The sequence below is a fragment of the Rhincodon typus genome, chromosome 31 (assembly GCF_021869965.1).
Source record: "Rhincodon typus isolate 14 chromosome 31, sRhiTyp1.1, whole genome shotgun sequence".
In the NCBI taxonomy this organism is placed as follows: domain Eukaryota; kingdom Metazoa; phylum Chordata; class Chondrichthyes; order Orectolobiformes; family Rhincodontidae; genus Rhincodon; species Rhincodon typus.
In genome coordinates this window covers 20,997,876-21,014,806 of record NC_063362.1, presented here as the reverse complement: position 1 = coordinate 21,014,806, position 16,931 = coordinate 20,997,876, and the positions used below count along the sequence as shown (strand labels likewise).

Sequence of the window (16,931 nt, the reverse complement as noted above, 5' to 3'; positions counted from 1 at the left end):
AATCCTGGATTTCCCTCCCTAATGGCATTGTGGGTCAACCCACAGCAGGACGACTGTAGTGGTTCAAAAAGGCAGCTCTACCACTTTCTCAAGCGCAACTAAAGACTGGCAATAAATGCTGGCCAGCATCCCACAAAATGAATAAATAATAAAAAAAAGTTTCTAGATCTTGCTCCTAAACACCTAAGCTGTAATCTTTTTGTCTTGGGTTCTCCCATCAGAGGAATTATTTTCCAATACTTGTCTTCCTAAATCTCTTAATGATTTCTGATCATTTTTATTTTACAGTTGCCTCGAACCATCTTCAATGTCATTAAGTGTTTTGAGGTACTTCATAGGACATTTGGCACTGCACGACAAAAAGGAGATATTAGGGCAGACATTCAAATAACTGATCAAAGAAGCACCTTTAAAGAACATCTTAAAGAAGGAACAGAAGGTAGACAGGCAGGGACTTCCTGAATTTAGGTTCTTGGCAGCTGAAGACATGGACACTAATAGCGGAGTGACACTTTTTATTCATTCATTGGATACAGAAGTTGCCAGCTAAGCCTGGATTTATTGCCCATAATTGCTCTTCATAGGTGGTGGTGAATTGCCTTCTTGAACTTCTGTCATCTTTTAGGTGTAAGCTCATGCACAGGACTGTTCGGAAGCGAGTTCCAGGATTTTGACCCAGCTTTTGGAGGAGAAAGTTCTGAAGAAGTCATACCAGTCAAAATGTTTCGAATCTGTTTCTCTCTCTATAGATATTGCCAGACTTGTTGAGTTTCTCCAGCATTCTCTGTTTGTTTCAGATTTCCAGTATCTGCAGCATTTTGCCTTTTCTTATCATAGTGATGAAAATTTGTTTTTAAAACTGAAGGCTGATATACTTGGAGATCGTGGGGGTCAGAACTGTGACCACTGTTTTCCTTTATAGGCAAGGTATAATACACTGAAGGATACAATTCTAATGGGAGTGCAGGAAAAGTGAGACTGAGGTTACATGTGTAGAAATCATTGAAGTTGTAAGGCCAGACTCAGAAAGCTGTTAAAAAAAATTGAGGATTCTGAGCTTTATAAATCGGTTGACAGTGGTGACCAAGTACGTTCTCCTGAATCTTTATCTTAAAAAGGGTAATCCAGCCTAAAAACAAATATTTTGTCCAATTCTAGGCATATTTCAGGAAGGATGTAAAGTTGTAGAAAAGAATTACTGACATGGTTTCAGGGATGTGGGACTTTAAATACATGGATAAATTGGAGAAGCTGGAGTTGTTGCCTTATAGAAGAGTAGTTTGAGATGAAAGCTGATAGACATGTTCAAAATCAGAAAGAGTCTAAGCCGCAGAGAGAGAAAACTTTCTTTCATCGTGGGAAGGGCTAAAAACCAAGGGACACAGATTTAAGGTGAAAGGTTAGCAAAAGAATCAAAAGCAACACGAATTTTTTTAGAGATAGTAGGAACTGCAGATGCTGGAGAATCCGAGACAACAAGGTGCAGGGCTGGATGAACACAGCAGGCCAAGCAGCATCATAAGAGCAGAAAGGCTGACGTTTCGGGCCTAGACCCTTCATCAGAAAAGCTTGCAGTGGGAGAGAGATCCCCTGAGGTTTGTCTGGAGGGAGGAGGGTAACTTCTTCAGGCTAGGCATCCTTAGAAGAGGCTTCGCAGTAGGGTTAAAATTGAATCAGAGATAGTAGGAATTGACTAGGAATGCCTACCTGTCAGGCTGTTGGAGGCAGAGTCAATAATGACCCTTCAAAGGGTATTCCACAATAAGCTGAATTGATGAAATGTGCAGCTGTATGGGGAAAGGGCGGGAGAGTGGAACCAGCTCAATTTCTCTGGCAGATCTGCCAGCAAGGAGTCGATAGGCTGAATAGCCTTCTTCTGGTCACCTTTTATGATTGAGTGATGGGTGACATTATAGGAATTTGCAATGTCGTGAATGATTTAGAGTGACACTGATAAAAGTTGTAGGATTATTAATGCCTTCGTAACTTGGCTGACAAATTTGCAACCAGGCTTTTGATGTTTGAGGCTTAACCAACACCCTCATAACCACGTGACAAGAACCGTATTCCCGCCCCTTCCGGTCCATTGGCGGGCAGATCTCGCGAGATTCGGTTGCTGGGAAGTGTAAGATGGCGGAGGTCGAACTAACGAAGAAAGTGGAGCGGTGTATGGCGGACGCAATAATGAAATTCGGTAAAGTTGCTTGGCGCGTATGCAGTTGAAGGCTCTGGATGGTTCTTCCCCGACCTGCGGACTGATTTTGATGGGTCCCTATGCGCAGTAATCGAGGCCGGGGCCTAGCCGGTCACTAATTGGGGTGAACGGGTGGCATCAGCTGCAACCCACTAATTAATGGCTAGCAGCGGCCTTATCCCTTCCCTTGTTTAGTCAGACAGTTCTAGCAGAAGGAATTGAAACTTTTGCCGTCCGCCCTCTGTGCTGGCCTTCCACAATAACTGTCCTGCTCCTTCGCCCCGGCCTCTGGTTTAGCTGCGATCCAACCGATATCGGCCTCTTTAGATTCCCCACCGCATGAAGAATCCTTAATGCTTTTACCTTGAGAGTAGATGTTGGTTGGCCCTTTGACCTTGGAAAAGGAAAATCAACACAGCTTGTGCTCCTGATCACTGTCACGAACGACTCTTGTTAGGTGTGATGGTGTTTGGATGTAACGCGGGAACAGGATCAGAAAATATTAGAGAAACACAGTTAAGCCTGTTCATGGAGTGAAAAGATAAATGTTAACGTTTCGGATCAACACACAATGTGCTGCGTTTTTCTGTAACTTTCTAGTTCGATTACCAATAACTGCAGTATTTTATCCTTCAATAAGGATAAGATCAGACCTCACTGTGATGCCTTGACAGTCCATTAAAGAAAGAAATCTATTTCGTATATTTTTGTGTTCAAATTCTTGCATGGTCATTTCTCTATAACCTCCACCTGCCTTACAACCTTGTGATGACTTTGTTCCTCCGCCAGTGACCTCTTGCCATCTTCACTGGCTTTCTCCATTCTTGGTAACTGTACTTTCAGTTTGCATTTTAAGCTTTGGAATTCCCTCTGTGTCTTTTTCTCTGCTTTTCTTTGTCCAGTTAAGAAATTCTTTAAGGCCTGACCCGTTATCCTAATGTTTGCTTCACCAGAACTCGATCACAAAAATCAAGGCTGGTGTTACTGTAATAGAGTGCTGCATTGATGGGGGCTGCTATCTTTTTGATTGAAATTAAAACAGAGGGCCCTGCCTTTGTTGAAGAATGTGTGAGTTATCCCTGTTATCATAGCCAATGTTTATTGCATAATCACAGCACAAAAACAGTTATCTGGTTCTTACCACATTATTGTTTGTGGAATCTTCTGTACAGAAATTGGCTGTCATTTTCCTACATTTCTAATTGTGACACTTACAAAGTACTCTGGCTGTAAAGCACTTTAGGACTTCTTGTTTTGAAAGGTCCAATATAAATGTGCCTTAATCTCTGTCTGATTACACTTGTGTACCATGCTTTGCTGTACGCAAGGTGCTATTTAAATGCAAGTTATTACAATTGTATCAACTAATTTACACTTTCAGGGTATCCTAAAGTACTTTATAGTTTTATGATGAAGAGCACTGTATTTGCCCGCATGAATGCGACTCCAGCAACGTCCAAAGCTTGATGCCATGTCAGACAGAGGAGCCCATTTGATTGGCACCTCATCCACTGTCCTACGTATTCACTCCCTCTATGGTGGCCATGTGTACAGCACCTACAAGATGCACTGCAGGAACTCATCAAGGATCCTTAGATGACACTTTCCACACCAAAGCCTATATTGGCCAGAAAAACGCAAGCAGCCAGTGCATGGGAGCACCACACTGACAAGTCACACGTCATCCTGCCTTTGAAGTATGTTAACATTTGTTCATTGTCACTGGTCAAAATCCTGCAACTTCCTACCTAATAGCCCTGTGAGTGTACCTACCCCTGATGGACTGCAGTGGTTGAAGATGATGGTCATCACTGCCTTCTTGAGGATTATTAAGAATGGGCAGTAACTAATGGACTAGCCACTGATGCCCACTGTGAATAAATAAATTACTTTTTGCATTATTATTGGTGTGAATATCTTTGCAAACACATCAACCAATTTTTAAATAGCACAATCTTTCTTATCTTCGTAATTGGATAACTGTTGGTTAGGACAGTTATGGTTTTATGTAAGTACCTATGTTTTTTGTTCTGCAGAGTTCTTAAATAATGCTAAGTTGTTGTGGAAATGCAACATTTGTAGCTCTACAAATTGCTGAATGATTGTTGAAGTGAATATTGTACGTGATTTGCTATAATGACAAATCTGTTGGGAGAAAAAAACTAGTTGATCTGTGGCATTGCACAGGGAATAAAACTAACCACTTGTGCATTTGACAATTATCTGTCACATGACATGGACCTTTTAGATCAGCTTGTTATCCATGTATCACAGAATTTAGATAAAGGATTTTACAACCCTTGCAAAACCCAGGTTGTAAATGTATATGCTTAATGTCCACCAGGAAACATACCAAAAAGACAATAACAGTAAGAGAAAACTAGCTGAAGCTGTGTAGAAAATAGATTGTTTTCATATTTCAGCATCTGTGAAATCTTTGCTTTGCTAGATGCTATTTCATGAAGAGTGGAATGCAGCCAGGTGTGAATCGGATCTGATGACTGGTGTTCTCTAGATAAAATAACTGCAAACTTCATTATCAGTGGTTATCCCTACTAGCACTTGCTCTATTCTTAGCTAAGTTTGGTAAGGTGTGAAGATTTTGCATTTATATGGACGCTTTTCAGTACCCATTCATATCTAAAAGCAGTTTTTCACAACCGTTGACTAGTGGCACAGCCTCGATAGGCTGAATGGCATATTTCTATTCCTGTGTTTTATGGTCTTATAGTTCTACGCTGAAATGTGTTGATAGATGATAACTATTTTAATGAACGTGTTTGGACATGTTATGATACAGCTTTGGCGCAGGGGTGACTTTAACCTGGACCTTCTGACACATGCTGGAATTCTGGAATGGGGTTTGAAAATGTCACCTGGTGAGAGCTGCTGCTAACAGAGAAGCTGACTCAGATCCCACACCCTGACCTTAGAAAGATTATGAAGCTGTGCTTTGAGTAGACACTACCCTGTGTAGGACCAAACCTGTACATAGATGAAGAAAAAGTAATTAGATGGGAAGATTTTGCATGACACACTGAAATTCTCTAAGATGGTGATTGAGGACTGTTGCATAATATAAACGGATTTGTGCTATACTGTGTATAGACTTTCAGGAGGATAGCAAACATGAAACTGTTGGAAGAGATTAATGGCAATGGAACTGGAATGCTTGGTCAGTGCATTGGGTATAGGAGTAGGGATGTCATGTTGTGGATATACTAGAATTTGGTTAGGCCACTTTTGGAATACTGTGTTCAATTCTGGTCTCTCTGCTAAGGAAAGATGTCAAATTTGAAAGGTTTCAGAAAAGATTTAAAAGAATGTTGTTGGTGTTGGAGGGTTTAAGAATAGAGAGAGGCTGAATAGGCTGGGGCCATTTTCCTGGCAAGTTGGAAGCTGAGGAGTGATCTTAGAGGTTTATAAATCATGAGGGGCATGGATAGGGTAAATAGGATCTTTTTCCTAGGGTAGGGGACCCCAAAACTTGAGAGGTTTAAGGTGAGAGTGGAAAGATTTAAAAGGGACCTAAGGGGCAACATTTTCACGCAGAAGATGATGCATGTTTGGGATGAGCTGTGAGAGGAAGTGGTAGAGGCTGGTACAATTACAACATTTTAAAAGGTATCTGAATAGGTACCTGAATGGGAAGGGTTTGGAGGGGTATGGGCCAAATGCTGGCAAATGGGATTAGATTAATTTAGGATATCTGGTTGCCATGGACAAGTTGGACTGAAGGTTCTGTTTCCATGCTGTACAATTCTATGGCTTTAGTGGGAAGGCAGCTGATGGGATTAGAACTGTTGGAAAATTGGAAACAGAACTATGATTAAAGCTGCTTTCTCAATATTTGGAAATAAATAGTGGCGTCCCATAAGATTCTAGTTAGTAGAGTTTATTTTTCATCAGTGATGCGGATTTGGGATTAGAGAGTGTGCTGTCCAGATTTTCAGAGATACTAAAAAAGAGACATTGCAAATCATTTTGACAATTACAGGAAACAAAGTGGATCTTGAGAAGAGAGTGAAATGGGGAAAATGAGCAGTGGATGGAATTCAATGTCAGCAATCTGATTCAGTTAAATGAATGATTATGCTTTGGACAAAAAGCTTGGTGATATGGTAGAGAGGATCCAAGTGAAGTTAGTAAAGTTAGCATAGAGAGAATTTTGACAATCTGGAGAATACACCAGTGGGTAATGGGGACTAATATAAAGCCTTCATAAAAGCTCTAATTGTGTGCATTTCTCAGTTTTGCATGAAGGATGTTGGGTAACTGAGAATTACAGTGCAGATTACGTATGTAGAATAGGGAATTAACACAGAATAGTAGGAATTTTGGCAATCAGTCGAGAATATGTGAATACGTCATGGTGAATAATATAAAGCCTTAGTATCAGTGTGCAGTTTGGAGTTTTACACCAAGGATGTTGAGGCAGTTGAGATTCACAGTGCACATTAACATTGTTATATCCTAGAATAAAGACTTGGAAAAATTGTAGTTCATTTCAATAAAGCTGAATGCATTAAGGGGTAATTTGACAGTGGCATTCAAATTCATAGTGATGGAGCAGTGCAAATAAACTTTCTGGTGATCAAAGGGTCAGGAATGAAATGATCTAGATTTAACATTTAATGCAAGAACTTTAGAATAGAAAGCAGGAGAAACTTTCTCTTTCTAACACAGGTAGGAAAGTATGTTGTGAAAAGTACCTAAGGAGGCTAAATGGCAAGAGATTGCGGAGATGCAGAGGGATCTGGACGTACTCTGCACGAATTGAAAAAGGCCAGTATGAAGATACAGCAAGTAATTAGAAAAGCTACCAGAATATCAGCATTTCTTGTGTAGAGAATTAAGTATGAAAGTAGGGACGTTATGCTTCAATTATACAGGGCATTGGTGTGGCCACACATGGAGTACTGTGTACAGTATCAGTTACCTTATGTAAGGAAGGATCTATATGTACTGGAAGCAGTTGAAAGAAGATTTATTAAACTAATGTCTGGAAAAGGAAAGTTTTCTTATGAGGAACGGTTGAACAGTCTTCTATGTTCTGCAGTTTAAAGAGCAACAGGTAACTTAATTGAAACATGTAACATCTCAAGGTATCTTGACATACTACATGTGGAAAGGATGTTTCCTCTTTCAGAAGAACATAGAACCAGGAGATCAATGTTACAAATTAAGGTGTCACTCGTTTAAGATGGCGATGATATTTTATTCTTACAAGGCATCTTGAGATGTTTGAACTCCTTGCAAGAGTCCTTGCATATTTTTAAGACAGTGTAAGCAAGAGAGTGAAAGCTTATTAGGAGTAAGTGGGAATGTGGAGAAATCCGATAGCAGAATGGGCTCGAGACTGAGTAGCCTATTTCTCCTGATTAACATGTTTGCAATTTCTGCATAGGCTCCTAGGACTTTGAGGTAGCTGATTGATCTTAATCAGGGACTACTATTGATTTCAGTGAGTTTAAGCTACAGAATATATTGGTTCCTGATATCTATGTTTGTATGTATTAGAATATGTGGTTGTGTGGACTTTAAGCTTGAAATTGGATTGTGTAAAATCTCAATCTTCGGATAGCTTGCCAGTATTTATTTTGGCTCGCACGTGGGTAAATGACCTCTTGGTTTAAAAAATGGAAGTTAAGTGCAGAATAGCTTCTGCAGTGATCCACCTTCAGGAATGGAGGAGAGAAGTTGCTATCGTGGCTGTGACAGTCAGTGACAGCTAATGAATATACTATATCCAGTAGGGATTTTCTTGCTTGGCGTGAATCTGCTCTGGTGCAATGCTTTGATTTGCCAACAAAAGTTACTAAATATTTATAGAAAATAGTAATCTTAAACTATGAAGGGAAGTAAGGACAGCTTTTTCATTTTTAAAATCATGAGCTAAATAACAGGGCGTTGTGTATCATTGAGAGCAAAGCCGTAACCGAAATATTATGCATCCGTCGACGCTCCTACTCATTTCAGAAAGTTATAATGTTGGCATTAATGCTATGTTAGCTTGTTGGTTTACTTTAAAACATTATTGGATGACATTTAGAAATGGAATTTCAGTTAATTATGTTGGTCAATGTGGTTTACAGCAAACATAATAATCAGATTTGGAAACTGGTTTCTAGGTCATGTGGTTATTGGGAGGTGACGTTGCAACACAGCATTAGAATTTTTTAAAACTGAATTTTCCCCACTTTTGACCTCCTGATTCATGCTGGGGTATTCATGAGGTGCTAGTGATCCTCTGATGCTATCTCCAAGTAATAATTTTTCATGTGTGAGCCAAGTACAAGCAGTCTTTGGATGAGTTACCCTCCATGATTAAACTTAATTCTGTCTTTGCCCAATAGCCGGCATGGGTGATTGCTAAGTAAGTGGAAGTAGGAGTTCTTGGTGATTCTTCTTTCATTGGAGGCCAAGTCATTGAGTGTATTTAAGGCAGAGATAGATAGGGGTTCGTGAGTAAGGGCATCAAAGATTACGGGGAGAAGGCAAGAGAGTGGGATTGAGAAACATATCAGCCATAATCTAATGATGGAACAAACTTGATGGGCCAAATGGCTTAATGCTGCTCCTATATCATATGGTCACCCAAGACCAATTATAGCCTAACTTCCTTAATATCTTTGCTGATATTAATTATCTGCACAAACTAGATGTCAAGCTTGGGATCTTCTGGTTTTTATTGAGTACACTGATCCAGTTAAAACTCTCTATTTGGTGTATCAATAACAGTACACTTTGGGAAAAACCATACATTACTTTTAATGTGAATAATTATTACACGCAAAATGTATCATTCAAATTGCTCGGACATAGTATTTCAGAGTCAGAGCAAAATATGTCTCCATACACAGCTAGTTATGAAAGAATGAAATTTATTATTACACTTTACTGCTTAGGAGCTTTTAGTTGATGTGGTCACAATAATCTTTGTTCATTATGGCTTTACAGTGATAGAATTGTGTTCACAATTTTGACCTTAGTTGCTGAATAGCTTTGTCATTTATTCTCATGGCATCACTGTGATACATGAGTAAAGCACTTTGAACAGGTTGTTTAGAAACTAACCTGTAACTGCACAAAAAACAGTGCACACCAAATGCAATGTGAAGAATTATATAAAATATAAAAAACATCAAAGAATGACTAATGCTACATGAAGAGATGAAATTGGAATATGAGAGGAAGTTAGCAAGAAATTCAAAAACATGTAGGAAGAGTTTCTGTAGCTGTTTAAAAAGAAAAAGACTGAAGGTGAGAGTAGGTCCTATGGAGAGTGAGAATAGGAGATTGATAGATAATAGTGCATTTGATGTGGTACAGAAGAAGCTTACTGAATTGATGCCTAGAATGAGTGAGTTGTCTCATGAGGATTGATTGGTTGGGCAGGCTAGGCTGTTCTTAATTGAGTTTAGAAGAATGAGGGATTACTTGATCGAAATGTGTACGATCCTGAATGGCCTTCACAAAGTGGAAACAGAGGTATAGTGGCAATATCACTGGATTAGTAATCCAGAACCTCTGGCTAATGTTCTGGGGGCATGGGTTAAACCCACCATGGCAGATGATGAAATTTGAATTTGTTTAATGCTGTAACTGCTGTTGATTGTTGTAAAAACCTATCTGGTTCACTAATGTCCTTTAGGGCAAGTACCCTGCCATCCGTACGAGATTTGGCCTACATGTGACTGCAGACTCATAGCAATGTGGTTGATGCTTAACTGTTCCCTGAGCAATTAGTGGTCAACAATAAATGTTAACCCAGCCTGCTGAGGCCATATTCCATGAAGAAAGAAAAGGATGTTTCATCTAGTGGGTGTGTCCAGAACTAAAGGGCACTCCTTTAAAATTAGGGGTCAACCTTTTAGGACTGAGTTGAGAATTTTTTTATAGTTGTGCAACTTTGGAATTCTGCCTCAGCAGTAGAAGTGGCATCACTGAATATTTTAAAGGCTGATGCACATAGCTTTCTGTTATCCAAGAGAATTAAAGGTTATTGAGGTGTAAATGAGAGCGTGGAATTGAAATCCTAAACAGAACAAACATAATCTTATTAAATTGTGGAGAGTTTCGATGGGCCAAATGGTCTGTATCTCCTATTTCATATGCTTGTATGTGTGAGGAACTGAATGTAACTCACTTAGGTTATCGCACGGTTATACCTAAATGTGCAATTTTTCCATATTCTCTGAGACAAAATGTTAGTTCATTTTACTACACAGAACAACTTCCAACCTGTTCATTGAGTGTCAACCCATTAATCTAACCAACTGATTTATTAGGAAAATCATTTACCAAAATGTTCTACATAATATTTTTAATTCAGCCAATTATATTGCTTCGAAATGTAACTTATTTTATTTTTAGTGAGGTACTTCTAAATTCTAGACAATCCTTCTTTCCTGTTTAATAATAGCCAATAGTCATTGAACTGTTGGCAATTTAATTCTGCTGCAGAGCCAATAGGAAAAGAAATCTTAGAATTGGTGCTGTAGCTTTCTGCATGTCATGAATTGGGAATGGATGTAATTTTGATTATCTCATCTGAATAATGTTGAATGCGTGAACTGTGATATCTCCCTGGAAGGGAGGCAGAAGAGGGCAGCCATGCCAGCAAGTTTGTGGTCTCTGTCCAATTACAAAAGGCAGTGCTAGTTCGGGTATGAAGACAAATCAGGTAGGGGAAATTTTGTGGAAACTAAGGGAAGAAAGGACATTTTGTCTGAAGCTAGTCAGTAATGTTTGTGTAATCTCATACTCTATATAGGTCATTGCACTTCTCAATTTTATACAGATGGCATTTACAAATCACAAAAGCACAAATAAATATGGAAATAAGACCATCTGTTTTCAGTTACTAAAACTCCATTAGCTAAATTACCATTTCAAATTGCTACACAAAGGCAGATGTAGCATGACAATGTACTCTCTCTATATGAATATAGAAGGACTGCTGGATTGATTTTAGCATGATTACCCTTATTAAACCATTAACCTTTCTATTTAGAGAAATTGTTTTTTTGTCTTTAAATAGACCAATGAAATTCTGTCTGTTTCACAGCAGTTGAGAGATTCAGGTTTCAAATGTGTAGAAAATAAATTTGTCTTTAGGGTTGTACTCTTCACTGTTTAAAATCGTAAATCAGAGCACTCATTGACATTAAAACAACTTGATAAAGCAGAAGGTTGGTCTGAAGTAGTAAGCTCAAATTCAGATTGGAAATGGATAATGAAGCCCACCTTTTACTGAAGGGTTATAAAGGTCACACTTCAATTGAGTTTTGGCATCCTCCAGCTAGTCCCAATAGAATCCGATCTACAGCACAAACTACCATTAGTGCACTTCATAAATAATACAGATATTGTGGGAATATTCAACAGAATATTAATGTTTTGGAGAACAATAAGACTTCTGTTTCAGTTTGAAACCACTTCTATATTTAAGGCTATTGGCCAGGCTAATTGCTCATGTACTACTTAATTTAATGTGATACTTGTTTCCATCAATCAGTATCAAATTATAAAAACAATTTAGATCCCAAGAGTAATCTGGCAACTTTGTGTAGTGAAGTGGGTCAAAAGTTTCCATGACAGCCAGATTATTAGATTTGGGCTTCAGAAATATTGTACAAGATGGGCTGAACTATTTGAGCTGCACACTATCTGTGGTATTGAGGTATCATAATGGTCAGCATGTTCAGTTTATATCCTCTACTTGAAGGGCTGAGTACAAAGGCAGACTGATAACTCAAGGAATGTTGGTCAATTTTAGATAAATCGGTAGATTGCAGGGAAAGTTCAGAAATCAAAATCCCCATTTATAAGGAAGCGGACTGGAATTTTTGGCTAGTATTGAGTCTGCCATTCTCTCAGGAAAGCTGATCTTAAGAAGGAAAGAAAGAAATAGGATTAGTTATGTGATTAAAAATGCATCAAGAGCAGCATAAATGAAGTGAGAGGTGAATAATAGACGGCTCATCTCAAACATTTCACTGATTATTTCATGATTGAAACAAATTTCCTTCTTGACTTAGTAGCTGTAGTGTTATTTCGTGCACTTTCCTGAAACTGCAATTTTTAGCTATACTTGGAGTTTACATTTGGAAATTTGGACCGTGGCACTTGATATTGAACTCAATCCATCTGCTCAGTTACTTCAAAAATAAAGGAATGAAGGTTTATTGGGGTTAATACTTTCATCAGCCCTTTGACTCAGTGATCGAAACTTCGAGCTCTATTTAATGCAATTGCTTGTGTTTCCAGAAGACTCCTAGATCAATGACTGTTAAATGAATGAACAAAGTAATACATTGTAGAAGTCATAACTCTTTCACATGTTTGCTCATGCTCTGTCTTCCCTTTATTCCTGATCCTTATTCCTATTGCCATCTTTCACCTTTGTATCCTGTGATTTCTTAGTCCCACTCTCAATGGCTACTCTCTCGTCCTTCAGGTTGATTCTATCTCTTTCTATTCACTGCATAGTTATTGATTTCTGCTGTTCTCAGGTGCCCCTCTTTTGCTTGTTCTCTGGCCGTTCATTTTTTGCTTTGTTCTGTGCTGCTCTTCCTTATCCTGCTGTAGCTGTTGCCCCTTACTCTGTTATCTATGTTTTCTCTTGCACAAACGTGCATTATCTGCCTTATGTCTTCTGTTCTCCACCTTTACACCCACAAAGCCCCCACCTCCCTGGTTAAGCTTTTAATTAATTGGATTTTCCTCTTATGTTTATGACACCTCTTCACTAGCTCTTTCCTGCATTAGACTGTTCCACTGCAATCTGTCTTAAGCTATCAATTTTTGTTTGGTGCTCCTGTAAAGCCTCATGATTTTTTATTATGCAAAAGGGCCTGTATAAATGCAAATTGATTTCTTTCAAGCTGTGGATTCACACTGTCTATTAGATCTCTCTCAATAACTCTTTCAAGTACAGTTTTTGTATCTGTTAGATTTTTGGGTGTTCTTGATCACAGTTACCTGATATAGGCAATTGACCATCTGTAAGCAATTTTCAGATTGGTTATTGAGTTTAAGAAGCTGTTTAGATAATAATACATTATTTAATTAAACAAAGGAAATATGGACCCATGACAGATGAGAATACTTTCCTGATCCCAAAGCCATACTGGAAGATTGAGGAACGGGCAAAAATGTTAAAAGTTTTGAAGTTTTTGTCCCTGATGTTTCGCAGTTCTTGTTCTTCCCTTGAGCTAGTGGAGGGGAGCTCCTAGTTTTTCTTTCTGCTGGATTATCATCATCATCATCATCTCTCTCACTTCCCACTTAACTATGTTGATGTACCTTTTTTTTTTGGCACAGCATCAATTGCTAGCCTCCAATCACCTGTCTGAATCCTCTTGGCCAATGACAGTGGCAGCTACTTATGTCAGGATGACTGTTATCTCCTTGCCCACTTCCATTTTTAGTTTTCATTTCTTTTAAGAACAAAACACCCAATTCTGAATTGATAATAAAGTAGTGTGGGCCTAACTAAACTTTGATACATGGAACATCATAACCTTGGTGACTCTTATGACCTTTTCTTTGTTTTCATATACTAGATATTTCTTTTCTGTTTGACCTTCTACAGTTTTTCCCATAACATAGTTAAATGAGGTCTTGTGATATAGGAAAGACTAAATATGGAATTCTTGAAGAATTTTAAAGGGGGCACCAATTTCCAGCACCCTGCCCATTTCTGTTTGCTGTTCTCTCTCTCTCTCTCTCTCTCTCTCTCTCTCTCTCTCTCTCTCCTTTTCTCCCCCCCCCCCTCCCTTTGCTCTCTCTTTCTTCTTCACCCCCCAAAGAAAAAGCTACTAGGATTTATTTAAGAAGATAGCTTGAGTCATCTATAATTGAATTTCTACTGGTTGTGGGCCCTCAGAGCAAAATAGGCAATGCTTACTAACTTTTTAACGTACATGTGTTTCACGTTGTACTTGATTATATAATTCCACAGAAATGCAATTTAACTGGATGAAAAATTTCAATGTAGCTGTTCTAGAGGGACTTTGTTCAGTCATTTAAAGTGTGTGCTTTTGATTTGTGAATCATGAATTAAAGTACAGAATGTGAACTATTAAGGGAGTTTATTCATTTTTGTTTCAGTTAGTCATCTCAAAATGCCTTTTTTATTTCATTTTGTTTATAGTATTTGAGAAGTCTAGGCTTCCCCCTAATTAAGTTAAATGGCTTTAGTGAAATAAACTTTGCTTAACTTCCTCAGTGTCTTTATGGTCTGTGGGACAATGATATTTTGGATAATGCGCTTAATGTTTAATTTGCCCTGAGATTTTAATTAGCTTTCACCCACCATTTATCTCATGATATGCCAAGACAATAGCATCCTTAGGATTGCTAGATCAACCCCGTTTAACTAGGTATGTGACCATAAAATGACGATTGGAGTCTCTACTTCAGTCATTCAATGCTGCTTGTCTTCAAAGTTTATTTCATGCTTTTGTATTTGCATCTTTGGATGTTCTTGAATTTTTTTTAGCAAAGTGTCAAATTGGAAAACATTGATTTGGATTTTTGAAAGTTTAGATCTTATTTTCAAACAGGATGTGGCCACAGATATTGGGGAACTGTTTGAGATCAAAATGTTCGGTAGTTTAAATTTTGTCTTACTTTTCATGTAAGTATTCCTTTTGAGAGAGACATGATACAAAATGCTGTCAGAATTCAAAACAAAATATAATCATATTTTAATGCCAGTTTAAGCTTTGTGTGACTGCTCGGCAGCAACATCACAGTAAAACCATCTAAAGGACAGTGGCATAATTAATAGTATTTTGTTTGTGTGAAAAGTATGTTAGCCAATATGTTGCCATGAAATGGAAATTGAGTATGTAAAAACTGGAACCTGGTGCAGCTATAAATCTTAAAGCTGCTAATGAGTTCACTTTCTGTCTGATCCTCTTGTACATTTGTTGTTTTCGCACTCAAGGTGAAAATTGAAGCAGATTTTTCCATGCTTTCCTCATAATTCTGCAATCCTCTGACACACTTTTTTAAAATAATTCTCCTTAAGTGGGGTTTCCCAGAAGTAAAACTATTGGTTTCGATTTTGTAGGGAAAAGGGAATGCAATTTTTCATCCAACTTTGAGTCTTTCTGCACTGCTACTGGATGCTACGGATTGTAAAATGACCTACACTCTAAAATGGGAAAATCTTACTCAATTTTTAACTTTTGTTTAGCAGCTCATGATGCTCATTCCTTTTGCACCATTTGCAAATCTGAGCTAGAGCAGAAGCGGTTTAGAATTGTTTCCTATTTAATTTAGTTGTCATCAAAACTAGTTTATCAGTCAGTAGACTGAATTGAGACTTAGACGAGCTTTCTGCTGTAGGGCACAGTTGATAGTTTTCCATTTTCCAGTTAGAAATTGGTACTGATCAGTTCAGAAATTACTCTGAAAGTAGTCTTATAATGATCAATTATATTTTTCTTTTCAAGTGCTGCAGTTGACCTATTAGCTATCTCTACGTGACTTCATGCATTTCAAAACAAAGCAATGTATGTTCTTCTTACTGATCTTACTCTTTTATGTGGCAACAACATTCCTTGCCTAATCTTGGTTCAAAAGAGAAGTATAGGTATTTTCTAAACAACCTGTTCAGAGATGTTATTTCACACCTCTAGAGCAGGTAGGACTTGAACCCGGGTCTACCGGTCCAGAACTAGGTCTGCTACCAATGCACCACAAGAGCCCAAAAACCTATTTGCTAGATGGCTGCAGATAAAACAATAATCATGGATGTGACCTATGAAGTAAATTGAAGTCATTTGTGGGTTGCAAAGACTGTTGTGATTAAGGAGGGAATTGCCTAACTTCCATGATCAACAGTCTAGGGCAATTTTCTGACTCCCCAAAAGCTGTTTTTTGATTCACTGGTCTTATTTATGTGAACCTTTCTCTGATACCTACATTTTGATTCCCTTTTCAAGTGTCTGTTGCTGGTGACTTGGGTGGTTGTCTAATTTAACTGAAAGCACTAATTCTAGTTTGCCACTTTGTTAACTGATATTATGGAAATCAAGTAGTAAAATTGATGGGAGAATTATATTCTGTTTGTCCTGAAGCATTTTCTGGGGTAGGTTACTTCTACAGATCCTGATGAAGTAATGGAAAAGATTGTTTGGGGCTGCACAAGTGATGTTTAAATGGACTTCCAAAAACCATTCAATGAAAATACAACAACATAGACTTGTTAGAGTTGATGCCTGTGGGATTAAAGAGACTGTAGCTGCAAGGATAAACATTTGTCCTCTGAAGGGCATAAAGCAGATAATGTCTTTGAACAGTTGTTTTTCAGATGGGTAAGAGTGTACAGTGGTATCCCCTGGAGGTAATATCCTCAGCTCTGTGTGGGAATTGAAGCCACACTGTTGGTGTTACTTTGCAAACAGACCATCCAGCCAACTGAGCTAACCAGCCTTCTCCTTACAGTCGTGGCCAGACTTGGTAATTACTTTGGCTGTAAAGTGTTTTTGGATAACCTGAGATAATGAAAGGCATGATTATACTGTAAATAAATGTCCATTTTTAATTGAGTAGATTTTTGACACCATTTTATGCGCGATTTCAGCTCTGTTGTAAACAACCTCTTTTGAAGGTTTCAGAGATAGTAGGAACTGCAGATGCTGGAGAATCTGAGATAACAAGGTGTAGAGCTGGATGAACACAGCAGGCCAAGCAGCATCAGAGGAGCAGGAAGGCTGAC

At 38.4% G+C, this 16,931-nt stretch overlaps 1 protein-coding gene across 2 annotated transcripts in view; it reads left to right on the top strand.

Annotated features, from left to right (window-relative positions):
• The first annotated feature begins 2,066 nt into the window (after positions 1-2,066).
• micos10 (mitochondrial contact site and cristae organizing system subunit 10) overlaps positions 2,067-16,931 on the top strand; it is a 401,440-nt gene continuing 386,575 nt past the window's right edge. Inside the window, exon 1 of one of the 2 annotated variants that reach the window (XM_048615013.1) lies at positions 2,067-2,194. In XM_048615013.1, the coding sequence (XP_048470970.1) occupies positions 2,131-2,194 (64 nt within the window). In that variant the 5' untranslated portion in view covers positions 2,067-2,130. The remainder of the gene's footprint in view (positions 2,195-16,931) is intronic. The other variant, XM_048615014.1, reaches the window with a different exon arrangement.